The sequence below is a fragment of the Sorex araneus genome, chromosome 4, assembly GCF_027595985.1.
Source record: "Sorex araneus isolate mSorAra2 chromosome 4, mSorAra2.pri, whole genome shotgun sequence".
In the NCBI taxonomy this organism is placed as follows: domain Eukaryota; kingdom Metazoa; phylum Chordata; class Mammalia; order Eulipotyphla; family Soricidae; genus Sorex; species Sorex araneus.
The window spans coordinates 170,337,946-170,358,158 of NC_073305.1; the positions used below are offsets into that span (position 1 = coordinate 170,337,946).

General features: G+C 43.3%; 1 protein-coding gene across 7 annotated transcripts in view; it reads left to right on the forward strand.

Moving 5' to 3' along the window:
* PHACTR2 (phosphatase and actin regulator 2) overlaps positions 1-20,213 on the forward strand; it is a 292,400-nt gene that overhangs the window by 253,977 nt on the left and 18,210 nt on the right. For 5 of the 7 annotated variants that reach the window (XM_055135556.1, XM_055135560.1, XM_055135562.1 and 2 more), the window contains 3 exons: positions 5,495-5,556; positions 8,418-8,555; positions 19,299-19,379. In XM_055135556.1, the coding sequence (XP_054991531.1) occupies positions 5,495-5,556; positions 8,418-8,555; positions 19,299-19,379 (281 nt within the window). Of the gene's footprint in view, positions 1-5,494; positions 5,557-8,417; positions 8,556-19,298; positions 19,380-20,213 lie in introns of those variants that run through there. The other 2 variants (XM_055135559.1, XM_055135561.1) reach the window with 1 other exon arrangement.

Sequence of the window (20,213 nt, forward strand, 5' to 3'; positions counted from 1 at the left end):
ATTTATTTATAATTTCTTTGCACTTAAGTGCCCCAATTCACTTTGCTATTTTCTTTGACTGTTTTTCACTCTTCACTTCAGTATAAGTTCTAAGAGTTCATATGCTAAAGAGGTTCATAAAGCGAATTGAAGCACTGTGTGCCCTGCTGCAGTTTGGCAACGCAGTTACTCGAGCCACCCTGAGTTAAATAATGGGTATGCTTAAATGGGAGCCATGTTGTGGTTTTATATGTTATTAGCCCAGTTCCAAAATGGCTTTTTCTGGTAATGAAATACCAAAAAGCAAGGATGGACAGGCCCAGAGAGTACTAAAACATGGTTTTGAGCCATGGCTGGACAAATCTTTTTTTTTTTTTCTTTTTGGGTCACACCTGGTGATGCACAGGGATTATTCCTGGCTCTGCACTCAGGAATTACTCCTGGCGGTGCTCAGGGGACCATATGGGATGCTGGGAATCGAACCTGGGTCGGCCGCGTGCAAAGCAAACGCCCTACCCGCTGTGCTATCGCTCCAGCCCTTGGACAAATCTTTTTCTATCTGGCTCTTGGGGTTCAGTTTTGCCTGTCGGGATGATCCCCAATGTCCAGCCAATGATGCTTTCTTTCCTCAAGATAAGAAAAAAGTTAGGAATTTATTTACTTATACTGCAGCTGCTATTCCTAACCCAGCAGTGAGCACTGAACAGTGAGAGGGATTGTTTTCCGTGGAATATTTATCATTGGGTGTTTGTGGGCATCACTGGAAGAGAACCCAAGAAAGGATTGAAGTGGCCCTCCATGTGCAAAAAGAACTAGTTTAGAGAGGAAAAAGGTCAAAGCTCGCAAGGGAAATCACAGCCAGAAACTTATGTTTTTTAACTTTCGAAAGATAGGAAAGCAGTATCTCATTTTGATGAGCAAACACACCCCAAAAGACGGATGGCTCTTGATAATAGGTTCCTGGAAAATATTTATCCCGTGCTATTTTAACAAATGCAGACCATAAGCTCCTGAGATTTATGAGATTATGTCTTTCTTGGATGCCTCCCGAGGGGAAAAGGCAAAGGCACATTCTAGGCACTTCTTCCCTGCTCCTGTGAGACGAGCGGGGCCAAGCCTTGCAGGCATTTGGATCTTTGAGGAACTGTCTCAGAGGGCTAGAAATTTATTACTTGTTGATCTTAAGTGCTGTGTTGGCTTTTGGACCCTGTTTTCCTGGAGGTCCGGGAAAGTGTAAAAGGCCAAAGTCAACGTCAGATGCGACTCCAGCCGTTTTTCCACTTCCTTCATGGCTTGTGGAAGCTGCTTACTCTGGAAACCAAAGCCACGTTTCCATTCTGGAGGGGCCGATAACCAGCCTCTGATCTCCTGATGCGAGGTCCGAGGGCCAAGAGAAGCAGAGGAGAGACCAGGCGACCCAGGAGGGGGGGGTCACTGGAGCGTCCGGTGCAGCCTGCTCAGGGAGACCCAGGGTCGCCTTCCCACCTGTCACCCACCTCTGCAGGGGTCTGCCGCTGGGGTTGCTCTTCTTTACCTTTCGCTTTTAAACAAAGTCTGTGGGTGCCATGGCATGTTTTTATTTATTTGTTTATTTAAATTAATTTAGTTTTTAATTCTTGATGAATCACCATAAGGTACAGTTACAGACTTACAGACTTTTGGGATTATGTTCCAGTCATACAATGATCGAACACCCAGCCCTCCACCAGTGCCCATTCTCCACCACCAATGTTCTCAGTGTCCCTCCCTCTGTGGCAGGCACATTCTGCTTTACTCTTCTCTCTCCTTTTGGGTGTTACAGTTTGCAATACGGGTACTAAGTGGTCATCATGTTCAGTCCATAGTCTACTCTCAGCACACATCTCCCATGCTGAGCGCGCCCCCCAAGCATCATTACTTGGTGGTCGGTCCCTCCTCTATCTGAGCTGGCCGTGGCATGTTTGGAAGGACAGAAGGACACTTTGTTTCAACGAGGTCATCTTTTCTCTGCAGGTCAGGGAACTCAGTCACAGCTTGGAAACATTAAGCATTTCTCACTTCTGAGCACACCCCCTAGTTTAATTTAAAAACATACCCCAAGGGCTGTGTTCATTGTGGTTCTTTCTGTCTATCCTTCCCCCTCCCCTTTTACCTCATACACACACAGCATGGGTCTGCTGAGATACATCTCCAGCCCTGTACAGATGACTTTCACCCAAGACAAAAACCAATTTTATTCCCAAGTGGCACTGTCTGTATTACCCCTGGCTTGAGCTCAGTCCTATGTTAATGCATTTTATTGAATTTTATTTAGTTGTGCATCTTAAACCAGGTCCCTAAAGTTGTTCAAATGAAACATGAATTTTTGGTCCCCGAAAGGACTACTTTTGCTTGCAGGGATATCTATGCAACACCTTTTATGGAGCCGGGACGAAAATATAAATTCACTCATCTTATTCAACTCATTGCAATTCCAATGATCCTTTCAAGGAAAAAGCCATTGAAATTTGCATTATGTGTCCTCTGCATTGTATGTTGAATTTTTTAATATATGCATAACGCCAAAAGAATTTTTACACTTACTACTCATCTGTCTACCATTTACACATTATTTCATTACATCTTGCTTTATCATCTATCCATTGAGCCGTCTTATTTTTGATGCATATCACAGTAAGCTCCTACATGTACTTCCATTCGTTTTTTTCTTTTTAATAGTCACGTAGATGCATATAAAAAGGGGAGAGGAGTAAAGCCACAGAAATGTTTGGTTTGGTTTTAAAAGCATACTTTCGCTGCAGCGGTAATTCCAGAAATAAAGTATTCCGGTTGCTTCCGTTTCTGAGCATTTCTTGTTTTGCCTTTGAGCCCATTTACAGGAGACTGGGCAATACTAGACAAGCAGGTTTCCTGTCGTTCCCATTGCTGTTCAACCACATGTATTGTTTGTGTGTTTATGGAAAGTACTTCCTGTGGCTATTCTAAAAGGTTTCCCCTCTGTACTCAGAGGAGAGGGCGACACTAGTCACAGAGTCACATTGCTTCCTTCAAGAATAGCCAGCCAAGACTACTTAAAGTGACCAGAAGTCATATGTCCTACTTTACAATTAGCCTTCCGGTCAATCAGAAATGAAGGAAATGGTGCAGAAAGAATCAGTGGAAACTTCAGAACTAAGTTGAAAGCTTAACCTTGACTTCTCTGTAAGAGATTTTGCAACATGACTCACTCTAGACTGGGAAAAGTGTCATGTTGGCTTCCCCATGTTCTTTGCCCTCTTCATTTCAATTTCCCAACATGGGAAACATAAAGAACTGAGTTCTTGGTGTTTGAAAAAAAAAAAAGAAAAGGATTCCCTGGAACCAGCGTGTGGCAGTGGTGGGAGATAGACCAGCATCCTGGGCATGGACTGACCCTGAGTTTGAGCCTCACCACACAGTCTCCCATGGTGCACTGGGGTGGCCCAGGTAATCTCTGGCATCTGAGGGCCTGGGCAAGGCTTTGGTCCTCACTTTTCACAGCTGGCCAGGTTGGTCAAGAATTGTGGCAAGTGGCCATGGAGCCCCAGACACCTGGAGTATCTCTTGAGAGTCCTCTACCCCCAGAAGTCTCTGTTTAACTCTCCAAACTACAATTGACCCTTTATTATTTTCAGACATCACTTTCACCTAGATGTATATCAGCTTCACAAGACAAAATTATCTAATATTCCCTTCAGGGAAATTAATTTTTTTTGTATTTCAGGAAAATGAAAGCATTCATTGGCTTTGATTCCTCTTGGATTTTGTTTGCCTTTAAAATGCACGTTTTAAAATGTAGCATCATAACTTTATACAAAGAATGATTGAAATTTCTTTAGAATTACATTTTCATTTTATCATATCGTCTATGGCCTGATCTTATAATATCCTGATTTGAATCACAGGAACCACATGTCTGGCATTTACCTAAGTTAAAAATTCTGTTTAATTTAGAATTTGTGATGCCTCATTCAACTCTTACAACGTCTGTTTTTACCTTAAAAGATATATCTTGAGTATATCAAAAAGTGAACCAATTAGAAAAGCCTCCTATTTTCATAGGAAGAAATCTGAGCCTTAGCCAGATTTGATGGACACTCAGAGGCGCTTAATGAAATCAGGCTAACTAGTTTTCTCATTTGTTTGTTTGTTTGGGGGCCACACCTGGTGGTCTTCTTGAAGTGCTAGGGACCGAACCGGGGTTGAGCACATTCAGGACAAGCTCCTTAACATCGTGCTACCTCTAGGACCTTGGAACTACCAGTTTCTCATCCTGCAGAACAAGTTTATTCCTTGTCTGAATAATCCGCGCCATCATCCTATGTCATCGAAAAATGAAATGAATTATTTAGAAGAATCATCCATTTGGGTGGATTGAATTAGAGGAATTGGGAAAGAAAATTTCCTTCATCTAATTAAGGAAAATTAACAGAGAACTTAAAATTTGTTCAGCTACCTTGTTGACCTTTTACTCACGATAACATTCATCTTACTAGTAATAAATTTCTGAAGTTTAAGAGGATCCTTTGGAGGAGGATACTTTTATTGTTGATCATTTTGTTGGTTTGACCCTTCATCCAATGTGATTTTCCTGCAATAGATTTCCTAAGAGTACTTTCTACAAGATAACCTTTTGTAAGCATTGTTATCTAAGTAGTAAAAAATCTGTGCCCACTTATCGGACAGATGATATGCTGAAACAACAGAGATGTTAATCAAATACATAACCATTCAAATCCCAAAGTGTCTTTATTTCTTTTAAATTTTTGGACATTTTCCCCTTAATCCCATCTGATGAAAAGCCTTCATTTAAGTTGGCCATTAAATTGTACTGCTTGGTAAAGCACTAGAGAAAGAGAAGGCTTTGGAAAGTCAGACTCACAAGAAAATAAATAATCTCCAACAACAGTACATCATAACCCCATTCAAAACGTTCTGGTTTGAAAGCGAAATCCAAAGAAATGATTATATTCCGCTTCTATGGAAACCAGAGTAGACAAATCAAGTATTTGGGTTGGACTTGAATGGGAATCAGCAACTCAGACATGCATCAGATGGTTCTCATTTTGTTCTTTTGATATGTCTCAGATTTTCCCATGAAGACTAAATCCAGAAGTAAATTTTTATCTGAATTCTGAGAATTGTGCTTATAAGCCCAAGTGGGGATCAGCAGTGAAATATTTTGACCTGGAAAATGCTATCTGGACATTCCTGGGTTTTTGTTTTTCTTTTTTTCAGAATAGAATAAAAGTCAGGAAGTTTACCATTGAAAAACAAGTTCTATAGGGAAAAAGTTCTCTCTCTCCCTCTCTATATACATGTATATGCACATATCTGCGTACATAATGTATGTAATTATGACTGATTTCCTGTAAAATCCTTTGACAGATTCTCAAAGATGTTTGTGGAGATCAGTATCTGCTGGAGTAAAATAATTGTGATCTAATTTACTTTTTTTCTGATTGTAAAGTCATTTATAGTAACTAAGTTATCACGTCTTTCCCTTCATAACATACAGAAAAGAATGAAGAAGAAGAACAAGAAGCAAAAATGGAACTTAAACGCAGACTCAGCAGAAAGGTGATGAAACTATGAATACTAATGAGTATCTATGTTTTGAGATATATTTCATTTTCTAAATGCAAATTATCTCTCTACATGAAAATTTGATGTTGAGGGATAATTATTCCTACTAGTCTACTAAACTGATCATGACTTTATAATCAGCATAATGCATGCAATATAAATTGTGTTTTTACTTATAATTGCATGATATCTAACTTTTGGAAAGTTAGTAATCCAGAGTTCTAAATTGCATTTCCTGCTTGTAAAACTAACATATAATCTGTGTGAAAAAACTTAATGCAGAAAGTAGTTTTTAAAAATGACCAAAAAAAGGAAAAGAAAATTATTAAAATTTTCCTTCAGAGTTAGTGATTACTAACATTTCAATGTGTAGTTTTAAAAAATGTTTTCACTTCCTTCCCATATAGCCTTAAAATATTAAATAGCTATTTTTATTGCTACCAAATATTTGCCACTCACTATTCCATATCTGAGCTGGGTAAGTAATTTATAAAGCGAACTTGACAGTTCTATCTGCTTGCTTAAGTACTGCCTGAATTAACAGAATGCTTACTTGCCAACCTTAAAGGCAACTGTTTCCGCTCATTTATGTGAATAGAAAACTGATACCAGGCCTATAGTCTGTTTAATTTTGTCTTCTGTGTTAAAATAATAGGGTTGGCGACATAGCTAAGGGATAGGGCATTCACCTACACCTGTAGATCTTGGGTTCAATCCTCAACACCACAAAAACAATAATTAAAAATTGTTACTAGCCTTAGAAAGATGAACAGATCTCTGCTTATATATTTTTTTAATTTAAAAAAAATTGGGGGGGCACACCCATCGATGAACAGGGGTTACTCCTGGATCATGCACTCAGGAATTACTCCTAGTGGTGCTCGGGGGACCATATGGGATGCTGGGAATTGAACCCAGGTCGGCTGCGTGCAAGGCAAATGCCCTACCCACTATGCTGTCGTCCCAGCCCCTCTGCTTATATTTTTATTACAAATGTTTATCCAGCAATTCTTCCGGCATACTTTTTCACACCCAGGAAAGCGTAGTGTGGCTACAACATGGTGCCTGCATTGAAGCGTCACTTAACTCATTTAATATCTGAGATCACTGGAGAGTCCACAGACAAAAAACAAAAGACAAAAAAAAAAACCCATTATTTTCTTTTTGAGCCACACCTGGCTCTGTTCAGGGCTTATTTCTGCCTCTGCACTCAGGGATCACTCCTGGCAGGGCTCAGGGGGCCAGGTGGGGTGCTGGGTTCTTAAACCCTTGTCGGCTGTGTACAAGGTCGGCACACAGCCTGCCAATGACCGTTCAGACCCTACTGCCCCCACATGCTTTGATCACCTAAAGTCCCGGGCCATAGTGCAGGTTACCCATGGCACAAAGAGCTACCCCGTGACGGGCCAGTCCTAAGGGGAGAGACTGGAGGGAGAACTTCTAGCTTGTGGGGCCAGTAGCTTTGGGCCGTCCCTTGGGGCAAGGCTTTCTCTCGCTGTGTGCACCTGCCCCTCTCTGGAGAGGCAGTGAGGAGCTAGCGATATAGTTGGGACCCCAGCTGCGAGTCTAACGCGACCACTTACACTATTCCTTTATCCATTGCCTGCCAGGTCTATTGGAAGCTAGAAGGAGCTGCAATTGCCATCCCCAGGCTCAGGCTGGTTCAGATTGTAGACCCAGGACTGCAAAGCGTCCATGTATGCCTTGAATGTTAGATCCTCGACATAGCTCAGACTCCATTTCTGCTCAGGAGGAAAACTGAGGTTCAGGAGAGGGGTATTTTTTTTTTTTTTTTGGACCATAGAGCATAACCCAGTGTGCCATCCTCGAGCCACTTGCAAATGAGGAACATCTCCAGAGAGCACCTAGACTGGAGTGTCTGGCTTGGTGTGGAGCAGTATAAGCGGACAGAGAATGAGGTGGCCCCCGGGGACGTTACCTTGCCCCTGAAAGAAACCACGAAAGCGTGAACTTCAGTAGCAAAGAGTAGCTGATGCCGGCAAACCTAGAAGCAAACAGATTTTTTTAGAAGAAACAGGTTTCTTAAAGCACTTAGAGCCACTCTTGCCTTCTTCCTGGGCTTAAGAAAAAGGACCAAGACAGGATGCCGGAGGAAGGATTTGGTGGCTCTAACTACCAATTTGATTTTGACAGGGCGCCCGAGGAAGTCGAACGATCAGAAATGCCCTCCAGGGTGCCGCTGACTCTCAGCGTCTGTGGCATCCCTGGAAGGCATTTCTGTACCGTCTTCTCCTCCTCACTGCTGCCAGCAGCCAGCCGGGCCCCAGGATGAATTTCTGATGGGGACAGGCTGGTCCTTCCGCCCTCGTGGAGGTCGTAACTGGGCCCCGGCTACTGGACCATTTCTTTCGTTCTGACATGGTGTATTTCTGTGTGTGCAGGCTTCGGGTCATCGGAGCAGAGTGTGTTTTAGTTGCAGAACTTGGGGAGCTCACCCCCAAACCAGCCATCCTCTCTCTGGATTACTGCTGTGTCTGTGTCGTCCGTGTTCCCTGTGCAGGGATGACAGATGCCTTTATCCCAGTGCCAGGAAGCTGGGAGGTGGGGGGTGTGGGGGGAGGAATAGCATCACGCAGATGCAGATGGTTGCCAAAGACGGTGACCTATCTAACAATGATGATTTTTATAGTCACGAAATTAGGGCACACTGCTTTCTAGTTCTCATTAGAAATTCCCCAGGCTGCTGCTTTCTCTCCCCACCCCCGCCCCCCCCCACCCCCAATCTGAAAGTGACCTTCTTTCACCAAAACTTGGAAGTGCTCTGTAGAAAACTTGCCACTGGGAGGCTGCGAGTGGTTTACTGATCTCATCTCCCCACCCCCATCGTCCTGCAGCTCAGCCTGAGACCCACAGTGGCAGAACTCCAAGCTCGAAGGATCCTGCGGTTTAACGAGTACGTGGAAGTCACCGATTCTCCCGACTACGATCGCCGAGCGGACAAGCCCTGGGCCAGGCTGACTCCTGCAGACAAGGCAAGCACCCTCGTGGCTCTTGCCAGGAGGATTTATTTTCTTTGCAACTCCATTGCTTTCCCCAAGGCATCTGAACCAATGTAGACATCCACATGCTGACTCAGTCATCCTAGAAGGATTCATGATCTGAAATACTTCAAGCCTCAGCCCTTTGCTCCTGCCTTTCCCGCCTCTCACTTCATTTTGCATGGATCCCGCTGCTTAGATGGGGTCCTCCACACCGTTCCATCAACAATGCCCTGGAGAGGACCCTTGCCGGTGTCTTCCCACTGAAAAGCATAGGGTTTTAGATCAGACTGTCTTTTTTTTTTGCTTTTTCTGGGGGGGTCACACTCAGCGATGCACAGGGATTACTCCTGGTTCTGCATTCAGGAATTACCCCTGGTGGTACTCAGGGGACCCTATGGGTTGCTGGGAATCGAACCCGGGTCTGCTGCATGCAAGATAAACGCCCTACCCATGGTGCTATTGCTCCAGCCCCCTCAGATACAGTCTTTATGGTCAAGTGCTAACCATGGCTAACATTTCTTTCCCAACCCTGGTCCTAACCACATTTCCCGCCATATTTGTTCTTTGATTTTGTGTAACTTGTGAATTACATCACCCCTGGTGAAGTATATATAATTAAATAAACATTTTTATCTACAGCATTCATTTTTAGAACATATTAAGGGCCAGAGAGATAGTACAGCAGGTAAGGTGCTGGCCTTGCACACAGCCAAGCAGGTCCTATCTCCGGCATCCTATATGGTCCCCTCAGCACCCTCAAGAGTAATTCCTGAGCACAGAGCCAGGAGTAATCCTGGAGCACTGCTGGGTGTGGCTCATAAACAAAAAACATTAAAAATGTTTCAAAACGAAGGGTACCACTTAAATTTTAAAAATAAATCTGCTCTCTTAATTCTGCCTCCTAGATTAGTATAGTATCACTTTGTTAGAGTTCAAGAACAGCATATGGTATAGTGTATGGTATAGTGATACTGTAGTATTGAATAGCATAGCACACATGTGGCCCTGTGAGCTCAGCGGTGCCTTGCATTCCCCTTCTTCCCCAGAGCAGTAAAGGACCACAGCAACCTTTGTATTAGTCATTCTCTTTCTGATTGTTTTGTTTTATGGGTTTTTTTTCCCATTTAACTACTTTCCTATATATTCCTGACCTAGATGGATGGATTGATTGACAGACAGATATTTCTTAGTTTTGCCTCTCTTGGGGCTTGTGTGATAGAATCAATGATCATATGGGTATTGGGCTATTTAGTCAACACAAAAATTCTGGGTTGTTCAACAGTTCTTTGTTTTTTTTCTTGAAGTCAAAATGAAGTATTATCTACTGACATTTTGTTGAAATAATATTTTGCGTATATAGAAGTCACCAGTAATGATTTATGTAAGCATTGCGATTGTTTTGCTTTATTGTTGATGTTGAATTTATGGGTCTAGTCTACAAGATTTTCTTCTTGTTTTGATTTGGTTTTTTGGGCTGTACTTGATGTGTCACTGGGTTTGAACTAGTTGGCCACATGCAAGACAGATGCCTTAGGGTTCTTGAGTGTCCATGCAGCTGACCCCATTTCAATCTCCGGCAGCCCATGTATTTCCCAGACCCACACCAGGAGTGATCCTTGAGTGTCAAGCCAGGAATAAGCCTGAGCACTGCCGAGTATAGCCCAAATCCCCCCAAAATTAAAAAGCAAGACAGTGCTTTCACCCCTTACTATCTGTTTGACCCTTACTCTGACTCTTAACCATCTTTAAGATAACCCAGTGAAGACCTTTTTTGTATATTTTTCTTGTGATGGAATCGGTTTGGGTGACTGTTTAGCTCAGGTACCTATACTAATCTTGTTCCAATGTGATCACTTCAACTTACCTTCACACCAGCAAGAACAAACCTCCCTGATGGCAACATCTGATGGTCGGGCTTTCTACACTGTAGTTTCTGTCTTGGTGACAACCTAATGGTTATACAACAATATTTCATCATGCCTGTAATTTGTCTCCTTAGTTACTGGTGACATTGAGAATTTTTCAAACCTGTTGAGCATTTGGGTTCTGTTTCTGTCTTCTGCCTGTTTTCTTTTGGGTCATCAAGTTCTTATTGTTAGTTCTTAATACATTCCAGTTATATATTTTTTCCTTAATTTATGAATTTATCTCTCTTATTGGCATCTTTTGATAAAAAGATGCTCTCAGATTTAATATGATGAACTTATCAACCTTACGATTTGTCATTTTGTTTCCTAAAAAAAAAAAAATCTTTCCATAGCAAAATCATGAATATTGTCTCCTGTACTGTTTTCTAAAATATGCACAGTTCTGCTTTTCTTATTTTAGTTGTTTACCTAGAATTGATAGTTCTGTAAGGTATAAGATATACTCACATCTTTGGGGCTAAAGAGAATACAACAGCTAAGGTACTGGCCTTGCATGTGGCTGACCTGAGTTCAATTCCAAGCACTGTGTGTGGTCTCCTGGACCCCGGCAGGAGTAATCCCTGAACAACCTGAGCCAGCAGTAAACTCTGAGCATAGCTGAGTATGCTCCAAAAACAAAACAAAAGGGAAAAAAAAGATATACTTAACGCCTTTCTTGATCATTGCTATTATGTTTCTTCCTTGGTTTCTATTTGTTCCTCTGTCTCTTTCCTCCTAGTGTTTGGCCTTTATTGGGCTGTTGTTTTATAACTTAAAATAGACTGATTAATTTCTTCATTTTCATTACATCTCATCTCTTTTCAAATATAAGCGGATTACCATAAAGTACCCTCTAAAGTGCCCAGTGGTTTTCAGAGTTGGCTACACATTGCAATTTATCTGAAGAACTTAAAAAATGCTGTTGGGGCTGGATCTCGCCTCCCAAAGATGATGATTTCATTTGCTAGAGCCTCGAGCATCAGCTTAAGTACTGCGGTTTTTGAAGTCTGTGGTCAGTGATTATATATGCACCACATTTGCTTGAAAACAGTGTGTGTTCTACAGAGGAATATTGTTATTGATATATCTGAAAGGCTAAGCTTAGCTCAATCAGATTTCTGTATCCTTACTGTTTTTTTTTTCTGTAGGCTATATCCACTAGTTTCTTAAAGAGAGATGGGAAACTCTCAGTCTACATTTATAAAAATTTTCCCCTTCTCCTTAATAATTTTTTTCAGGTTTCCTTCAGATTTTCTGAGATTGTATTGATGGAGATATATAAACTCAGAATAATTACTTCTTCCTGAAAAAAATCTTGATTATGAGACTAACACAGAATTGATTTTGATTATAAAGTCTATTTTTTGAATACTGTTTTCCAACTAACTTACTAAGGCACCTTAATAAAACTTATTAATTTTATCTTAGCTCTTGAGCCAAAGAAATAATATGGTGAGTAGGGCACTTGCCTTGCGCACTGCTGACCTGGGTTCAATCCCGGCCACCCCACATGGTTGCCTGAGTGCAGAGCCAAGCCCTGAACACTGCCAGCTATGGCCAAAAAAAAAAAAAAAAAAAACAACCAATATCTCAGTTCTTTTCTTTAAATACAGACTGTAAACAAAAGTGAGCACTGACTTCCATTTCTTGGGCTAACATTTGTCTTTTGGGTCCTTATGCTGAGGACATGCCGTGTGGGCCCCAGTGGTGAGAGAATCATTGATGGGCTTTCCACCTGGATCAGGTTTTGTCTCTAGTCTTCAGTGTCTCACCAGGCTTTGAAAATGACTCCAGAGTTGCCAGATTGAACACACACACCCTCAAGGCTGGTGCTTAATCTTTACTTATCCCGTTTAAAAAAAAAAAAAAAAAACTTGTTTACTCTCTTACCAGCTCCTCTATGTATTTGAAATAACCAATTCTATACTCAACATTGTAGTTATTTCCTTAACAGGAAAGCTGATAAAGGTGCCCGCTCTGCTATTTTATGAGATGGTTTATCAGTCACCTCTTCTTTTGAAATTGGGCTTTTTGGTCACTCACTTTTCATTTGGTGGCTCCTAGTACACCCTGTCATGATGTCTGTGCAAGGAACTGTCCCCAAACTTGGTTGTTGAAGACAACATTATTCACTAATGGTACTTAGGGACTGCTACTGGCTTCTTGCGTGGAGATTGCTCCTGGTTGTGTTTGGGGGACCGTGCCTTGCCAGGCACCCCGTGTGGGCCTCCTGCATACAAAGATCATTGAGCCATAACTGCAACAATTGTATGTTTTACAGGTTCTGTTGTTTGGGGATTTAGTCAGGGCTCAACTGGGTAAGTCTTCTGCTTTTCATGAGGGAGTCGTGAGGTCATGCAGTATTACCTGACAGACACATGGTCTGTTCAGGGGGTCCATATGACTTCTTCACATGTCTTCTGTCTTTGTAGGGGTGACTCAGAGCTGGGGCTGTCCACTAAATCCTTCCCCCTCCGTATGGCCTCTTCTGTGTGGTGGCCTCACTGTTGTCACACTTCTTACCCATAGGCATCATTCCCCGGTGAACCAAGAGAACCAAGTAGAAGTTGCTTGACCTTTTCTGTCCCAGCTTTAAAAGACATCTGGCCTCATTTCTGCCACATGCTGTTGGTTACAGGCAGGTTGTAAAGCACATCTCAGATTCCAGGGGAAAGGAATTTTCTTTTACTCTCACCAAGAGTATTGGCAGAGTCATAGCGAGATGGAGATCTTGTTACCATCTTTTGCAAATGCTAAACATCAGCATAGCAGGTCGACGGTAGCTAGGTAAACCAGTCAAATTCACAGGAAGCTCAAGTTAGACCAACAGTGCACGTGTGAGTGATTAACCAGCTTTTCCTCGGGAAACAAAATTTTCCACACCCAAGAACTAATTCTTCCTCAGTTCCATTGTTGGAATGTAAAACTCATCCATCTTGAGATGTAAGTTAGAGGATTTTTTTTTTCTGGAAATTTTGGTTTTTAGACAAAATATGCAATTTTTGTGCTGGACATCTAGCTCACGGGGGAAATGTGCCTGCTCAGGTTCTTGCTGCCCTTCTGTGTTCCTGAGAGCTTGTTCACTCTCTTGAGAATGCAGTGAAGTTTACATGTTCCTGCAGATTTACCCTGCGCCCCAGTACAGCCGAACCTCTTCTCACTGATGTAAAGTGGCGTGTTTTTTCCTTCTGACATTGTCTCTTCCATTTCTCCTGACACTTTTGAGGTCTTCAAGGACAGGGTTCTTTTACCTGGATTTTCACTCTGATTTCCACCACCACCATCACCAACTCCCCACAACTTCAAAGAAAAGTAAGACTAATTTTTTTAGCAAGTGAAAAAAGTGTCCGGACTCTAAATGCCAAACTTAAAAATGTGCCTTTCAGTGTGGAAGGCTGGAGAGGGCTCAGAAGAAACCTGGGAGCACTGGTGGAAGGAAGTTGACGCTGGTAATAGATTGGTTCTACAACCTTATATATCTAATACTTTTGTAGCACTGCACTGGCACACTGTAGCACTGTCCTCCCTTTGTTCATCGATTTGCTCGAGCGGGCACCAGTAACGTCTCCATTGTGAGACTTGTTGTTACTGTTCTTGGCATATCGAATATGCCACGGGGAGCTTGCCAGGCTCTGCCTTGCAGACGGAATACTCTACGTAGCTTGCCGGGCTCTCTGAGAATGACGGAGGAATCGAACCCTGGTCGGCAAAAAATACTACACATCTCATCTCAGTCCTATCTTCTTGGGTCTGTTTTGTTTCATTCTTAGAAACAACCCATTTTGGTTCGGTGACTTCCCATTGCTGGAACCCAGCACCATTCTCAACTTTAACCCCAGCCTGCGTCTTTCTCAGTAAAAGCAGTTTCGTTTATGCTGTGGGAAGATGGTAGGGCTAAATGCTGCTCTCATTTCCATAAAGTTAAGATGAGTTAAGATTGTAGTACGAGTATTTCTCTAACATAGAGAACCCTAGTAACTTTTTTTTGCGGGGGGAGGACATCAAGTGCACTCGGGGATCATTCCTAGCGGTGCTTGGGGGGCCATATGCAGTGTTGGGGATCAAAATAGGCACAGCCTCTTGAAAGGCAAGCACACTATCTCTCAGACTCTTGATTATTTTTTGTTCCTCTCATAGCCCTTTCAGAAAATGTTCTCTTTAAATAGGAAGTAGCTTTCGGAATAAAATTGTGGTCTTTTCTTCTGCAAAATTGGACATTCCCCTCTTACGGGTATATTTTTTCAAGCAACTAATCCCTCTAATATCACATGACATTTATTGCCTATCCCTAACTCAGAATCTCTAATTACAAACAGGCATATCCCACCTCAAAAACAGAGTCAATTTTCTAGGTGACTTGGGCCCAGAAGCTCATTTCACTGGAAGGAATGTTGGACTTAAAGATCTAAGCTCAAGCCCCATCTTTTCCCCTGAATGTCCATTTGATAGCACTGACTTCCTCGCCTGGCCCTCCACTGCAGCCTCCATGGGACGTGTCTCACAGGAAGGGTCAGGTTAGCAACCGCTTGGCAGTCAACCAGCGGGGAAGTTAGCCACTTATTAAAACACCCATCGTTACTCATTGTTTTGTGAGTTATGAAATGGGGTGGGCTCAGCAGTTTGTCACCCGCATGAACTCCAAGAATGGTCCTGGATGGTTAGAGAATTGACTTCCAGGTCAGCTTCTTTGCTTTGTTGTCGCATGGTCTCTAACCTTGTACCCTAACCACTTCATCCTGCCTCCTGCCGTGGACTTACAGTGTGCAGGCCTGAGCACAGTCACATTTTTCTTTTTCCTTTTCTTTCTTTTCTATGAAACAGCTGCGATTTGCAAAGTTATTGATAGTTGGTATTTAGGCAGGTAGTATTTCCACACCAATCCCACCATGAGTGCTAAGTTCCCTCCACCAGTGTCCATCTTCCCTCCCCACTCCAACCCCAATCCTCTCCCCGCCTGTCAACTTGACAGGCATGGAGCATTTTTCACATGGCCTTTGACCTCCAAGAAAAATGAAATCAAAGAGTTTAGACTGCTGGACAGGCTGGCATAGCCTCACATACTGTTGTCTTACAGGCTTATAAGCTCATTCAGCTTTTTGTTTATTTATTTTGTTTGTTTGTTTGGGGGCCACACCCTGCAATGCTCAGGGATTACTCCTGGTTCTGCATTATGGAATTACTCCTAGTGATAACATTACTCTTGGGGGAACATATGAGGTATTAAAGATTGAACCCACTTGGCTGTGTGCCAGGCAAGCGCCCTAGCCATTGTACCATCACTCCAATCCCAGGCTCATCCAGCTCTGAAACTAGGCATACAGACTCCTTGGTGAGGGCATGACACTCTCATCGTGCAGATGAGTGTTTGGAACATGCCCATACATACTCACCTGGCTCTCTAAGATATTTTTTAAGTGTGCACATATGTATATCATCAAGAATTGTCAGTGTGACTGATACAAAGGATGTGTGACATACAATCAACCACTGAAAACTAGCTGTACCCAGGCTGGGATATTGCTCAGTGGTGTCAAGCATGGTTTCTCCACCGGAAGCCACAGTACCTTTGTGGGCCCCCAAGATGTTGCAAGGGGCCACAAGTAAAAAATTGCATCAGTGGGAGCCCTAGCATGACGCTAGGAACCCAACTGATCCTAGGGGCTCCAGGAAGGAAACATAGTCAGGAAGAGTGAGAAATAGTGATGTTGAACATAACTCGCATGTGTGAGCTCCTGGCTTTCATTTCTGGGACTCATAAGTAAATAAATGAGCTCTACACTCCTTTTTTGTGTGTGTCGATTCCATATCACACTTGATTTTCACAGCATGTCTTCATTGATTTCTGCCAGACTCCTGCTTCAATGGCCAACCTACTGTTGAGAAAAAGCGTTTTGCCTTATTTGTCATTGTGTCTCTTTTGCGGAATTATCTGCTCACGCAGAGTAAGCTTGATAAATGGAAATGAAAGAATTAGGAGTCCCAGTCTGGCACTCACAATTCACTCACTTGTAGGAAGTCTCACAATGATACCATTTTACTCTACATTGATAGTGTATACAGAGCACTTTCAGGTGAATTGAGTCCTATCCTACTTTGAGCTTTGAGGACCACCTGCTCCCATTTTCAAGATGGGAAGACTGGGTTTGACGCAAGATACCCTCCCCCTCCCCAGGATCTCTCTGCTCTCTCGAGCATAGACAAGATAAGAGTCCCCATCTGCTGGACTCCCAGTGGACTCCTCTGTGCCTCTTCTGCCGAAAACTTCCTTTCAGAGGAGACATTGAAAATCCACAGGGACGGGAAACTCTGCTGTTCTTCAGATTAAAATGCCTCCTTTCAGAGAAGGCTTTTTGATGGATGTTAGTTGGCGATGAGGGTGGAACATCTTCACCATTTCAGACTCTGGCCCACACATTTTTCTCTGCTTGCTTCATCTCTCCTAAGAATAATTGCCACAGCTGCCAGCCACCAATCGCCTATAGACACTATCGGGGCTCGGGAATTTTGGACTGGAGACCAGACCGTGTGTGTGTGTGTGTGTGTGTGTGTGTGTGTGTGACAATAGGACTTAGTGCAACATCACAGGGGGCACTGGGGCAAAGCTTGCCCATTGCAGAATGGCAGTTTGTTGCGGGAGATCCCAGAGAGAGGCCTGGGGCTTTCTTCTGTCTACGTGGTTTTACTTAAAAGATTTTGCCTGGGCTGGAGCGATAGCACAGCAGGTAGGGCATTTGCCTTGCACGTGGCCAACCGGGTTTGATTCCCAGCATCGCATATGATCCCCCCGAGCACCACCAGGAGTAATTCCTGAGTCCAGAGCCAGGAGTAACCTGTGCATCTCCGGGTGTGACACAAAAAGCAAAAAAATAAATAAAAACTTTTTTGCCTGTGCTGTTGTTGGGGTGACCGGGGATCGTCCGTCTCCATGGGGTGCTCGCACACTCAGTTGTGTGTTGCTCTTCGGAGACTACATTCTTTAGTGCATTGCTTGCTCACCACACGCCCTGCATTCTTACTCACCCCTCACCCTGTGTCAGACCCTGGGCATGGTGAAGAGCTTCATGGGGCTTCCAGGGCCTCGGGGCTACACAGCACTCCACTGGCCGGTGGGTGGTTTTTTGTTTTTGTTTGAACAATCATCATCATCATCATCCTTTGATCATCGATTTGATTTTCTCGAGTGATCTGTAAGGTCTCCATTCGTCCTAGCCCTGAGATTTTAGAAGCCTCTCTTTACTCGTCCTTCCCAATGGCGCCGCGTTGGAGGCTCTTTCAGGGTCAGGGGAATGAGACCCATCATTGTTACTGGTTTGGGCATATGAATATGCCATGGGGAGTTTGCAAGTCTCTCCCATGAGGGCAGGAAACTCTCGGTAGCTTGCCAGGTTCTCTGAGAGGGAGAACAAGGCTATAAGATGTCGGGAGCTTCCGGGAGACAGCTAATTTTATTTAAATTTTCCGAAATTTTATTCAGTGTGCTAATTGTTCTTCATGTCATCCTTTTTTAAATGGTTTCCTTTTTTTCCATCTTTTTCTTTTGGTTTCTGTCATCTCTTCTTCACAGGCCTGAATCTTGGGTTGCCCAGTTCGGAGACTTTCAGTACTATCCTGATAAGTTTCTTCCCAGTATGCGTGGCTAACACGTGGCTTCTAAAGGAGAGGCTGTTGGACATTTGGCTTCTAAATGTGACAGTGCTGGGGGACCCTGGCTAGCAGAGTCGCCAGTACTGTACTAAGCGCATCTGGGTTAGCCACAGGGAGCCAACTCTGGCTAGCAAGAGGGGTGCTTTGGCCATAGAACCACCCCCAGGGTCCTATCTTCTCTTAAAAATCAGTCATTTCTAATGATTTACAAATTTTCTTTCTCAGGGAAGTTATTCCCTCTGACCTTTTTGGGGAGAAGGGTGGCTTGAGTCACACTGGCTGTGCTCAGGGATCACTCCTGACAGTGCTCAGGGAACCATCTGTGGAGCCAGGGATCAAACTGTGGTTGACTGTGTACCAGGCAAATGCCCCACCTGCTGTCCTATCACTTCAGCCCTCCCCGTGACTTTTAACGTCATTCTCTGTCTTGCCTGAAAGTGTATATTTCTTACAGAAGCAGAGCAAATGTTTTTATTTTTTAAAAATTAAAAAGTCTACTGACTTTTCTCAGTAGAAAAATGAAGAAATAAAGATAAACACAAAATTGAAACAGCAAATTATCCATGACCAGGCTGCTATTGTTAATTAACAATTAATATTAATATTTTGCTAAGTCAGCTTTTCAGTCTGAAAGACTTTTATGCATCTCTTCAAATCCCAGTACTCATGCGCTGTGGGTTAACATTATTTGTGTGTTTGTGTGTGTGTATTGCTTGTTATGAATAATCCACTAAAAATGATCCCAAAAAAGTTTCTTAGAGGAAAGTGTGTAAAGATTGTTGTATATCACCCAGAAGCTATTAAGCCCTTCTGAGATTGTTAACATGGTGTTAAAGGTTGAGCCTTGTGTGCTTATATATATGTTACATATATATAAAATATGCACATATAAAATTTATTTCCCCCTAAGATTAGTGGCCTTCTACTTTAAACCCCATCAAATGTGGTGTGCTACTCTTGGTATGTTGGTGGTGTAAAGTATGAGATGTCCAGGAATAGATTCACTCATGGGTGAGGCCCCAACAAAGGAAAGAAAAGGAAGAAAGTTAAGGAGGAAGGAAGGAAAGAAGGAAGGGAGGGAGGGAGGGTGATAATGTCTGCTTTTTGGATACTATATATGCTGAAGACGTATATAGCCCATATAACAACTCCATTTTAATTTATATATATTTTTTCTATTCAGGCCGCAATAAGGAAAGAATTGAATGAATTTAAGAGCACAGAGATGGAAGTTCATGAAGAGAGTCGACAGTTTACAAGGTAGGTAAAAATGATGGTCAATTTTACATGCATTTTACCACGAGTAACAATTGGGATTGGGGACTCCAAAGCAGTGCTCGGGGACGGTCTCAAGGCAATACTTGGCCAGTTTGGTCGATGGCAGACTCCCAGGATGTGGTGTGACTGGTGCCTGCAGGACCAGGGTCCTCCGAGATTATAGCGCACAGTGCCTGGGGGCCCATGTGGTGCCTCAGATCTGAACCAGGCTCGCTTGGAAAAGGCCCCTGAGCCCCAGGCTGTCTTCCTGGCCCCCCACAATGAACATTTTCTTAAAATGCAGTTGGGCTTGGGACAATAGTACAGCAGATCTGATGCTAGCCTTTCACAAGGTCCACCAGGATTTAATCCCTTACCCGCCCCCTCGGGCCCCCCAAACCTGTCAGAATTGTCCTCTAAATACAGAGCCAGGAGTAAGCCCTGAACACTGCTGGGGGTGACCCCAAAATAACGAAAAACATAAAATTGAGCTCAAAGCCATCTAAGGACGATTTCTAAAATCGTCTTTTTTTCTTTTCAAGAAGTCTGAATCGCTCTCCGGGACTCTCTGGGAGTCTCTCCCTTCGTTTTATTTTCTGAGCCAGGGCAAGCATCATTTATCCTGATCTTCAGGACACTCGCGAGTCTGGGCCCCAGAGCAGATGCGGATGAGATTCCGTGTTTGGTTTGGCCGTGCAGCAGACAAAGCCAGGCGAGGCGCTCATCCTGAGAAGACATAAATTAGGGTGCAAATCCCGCTTTGGCCAGTAATGCAGCCGCGTTGCTCTCACCCGCGCTCTCCCGCTCCTACACAGAATGGGATCACGGGCCACGGGCCTGA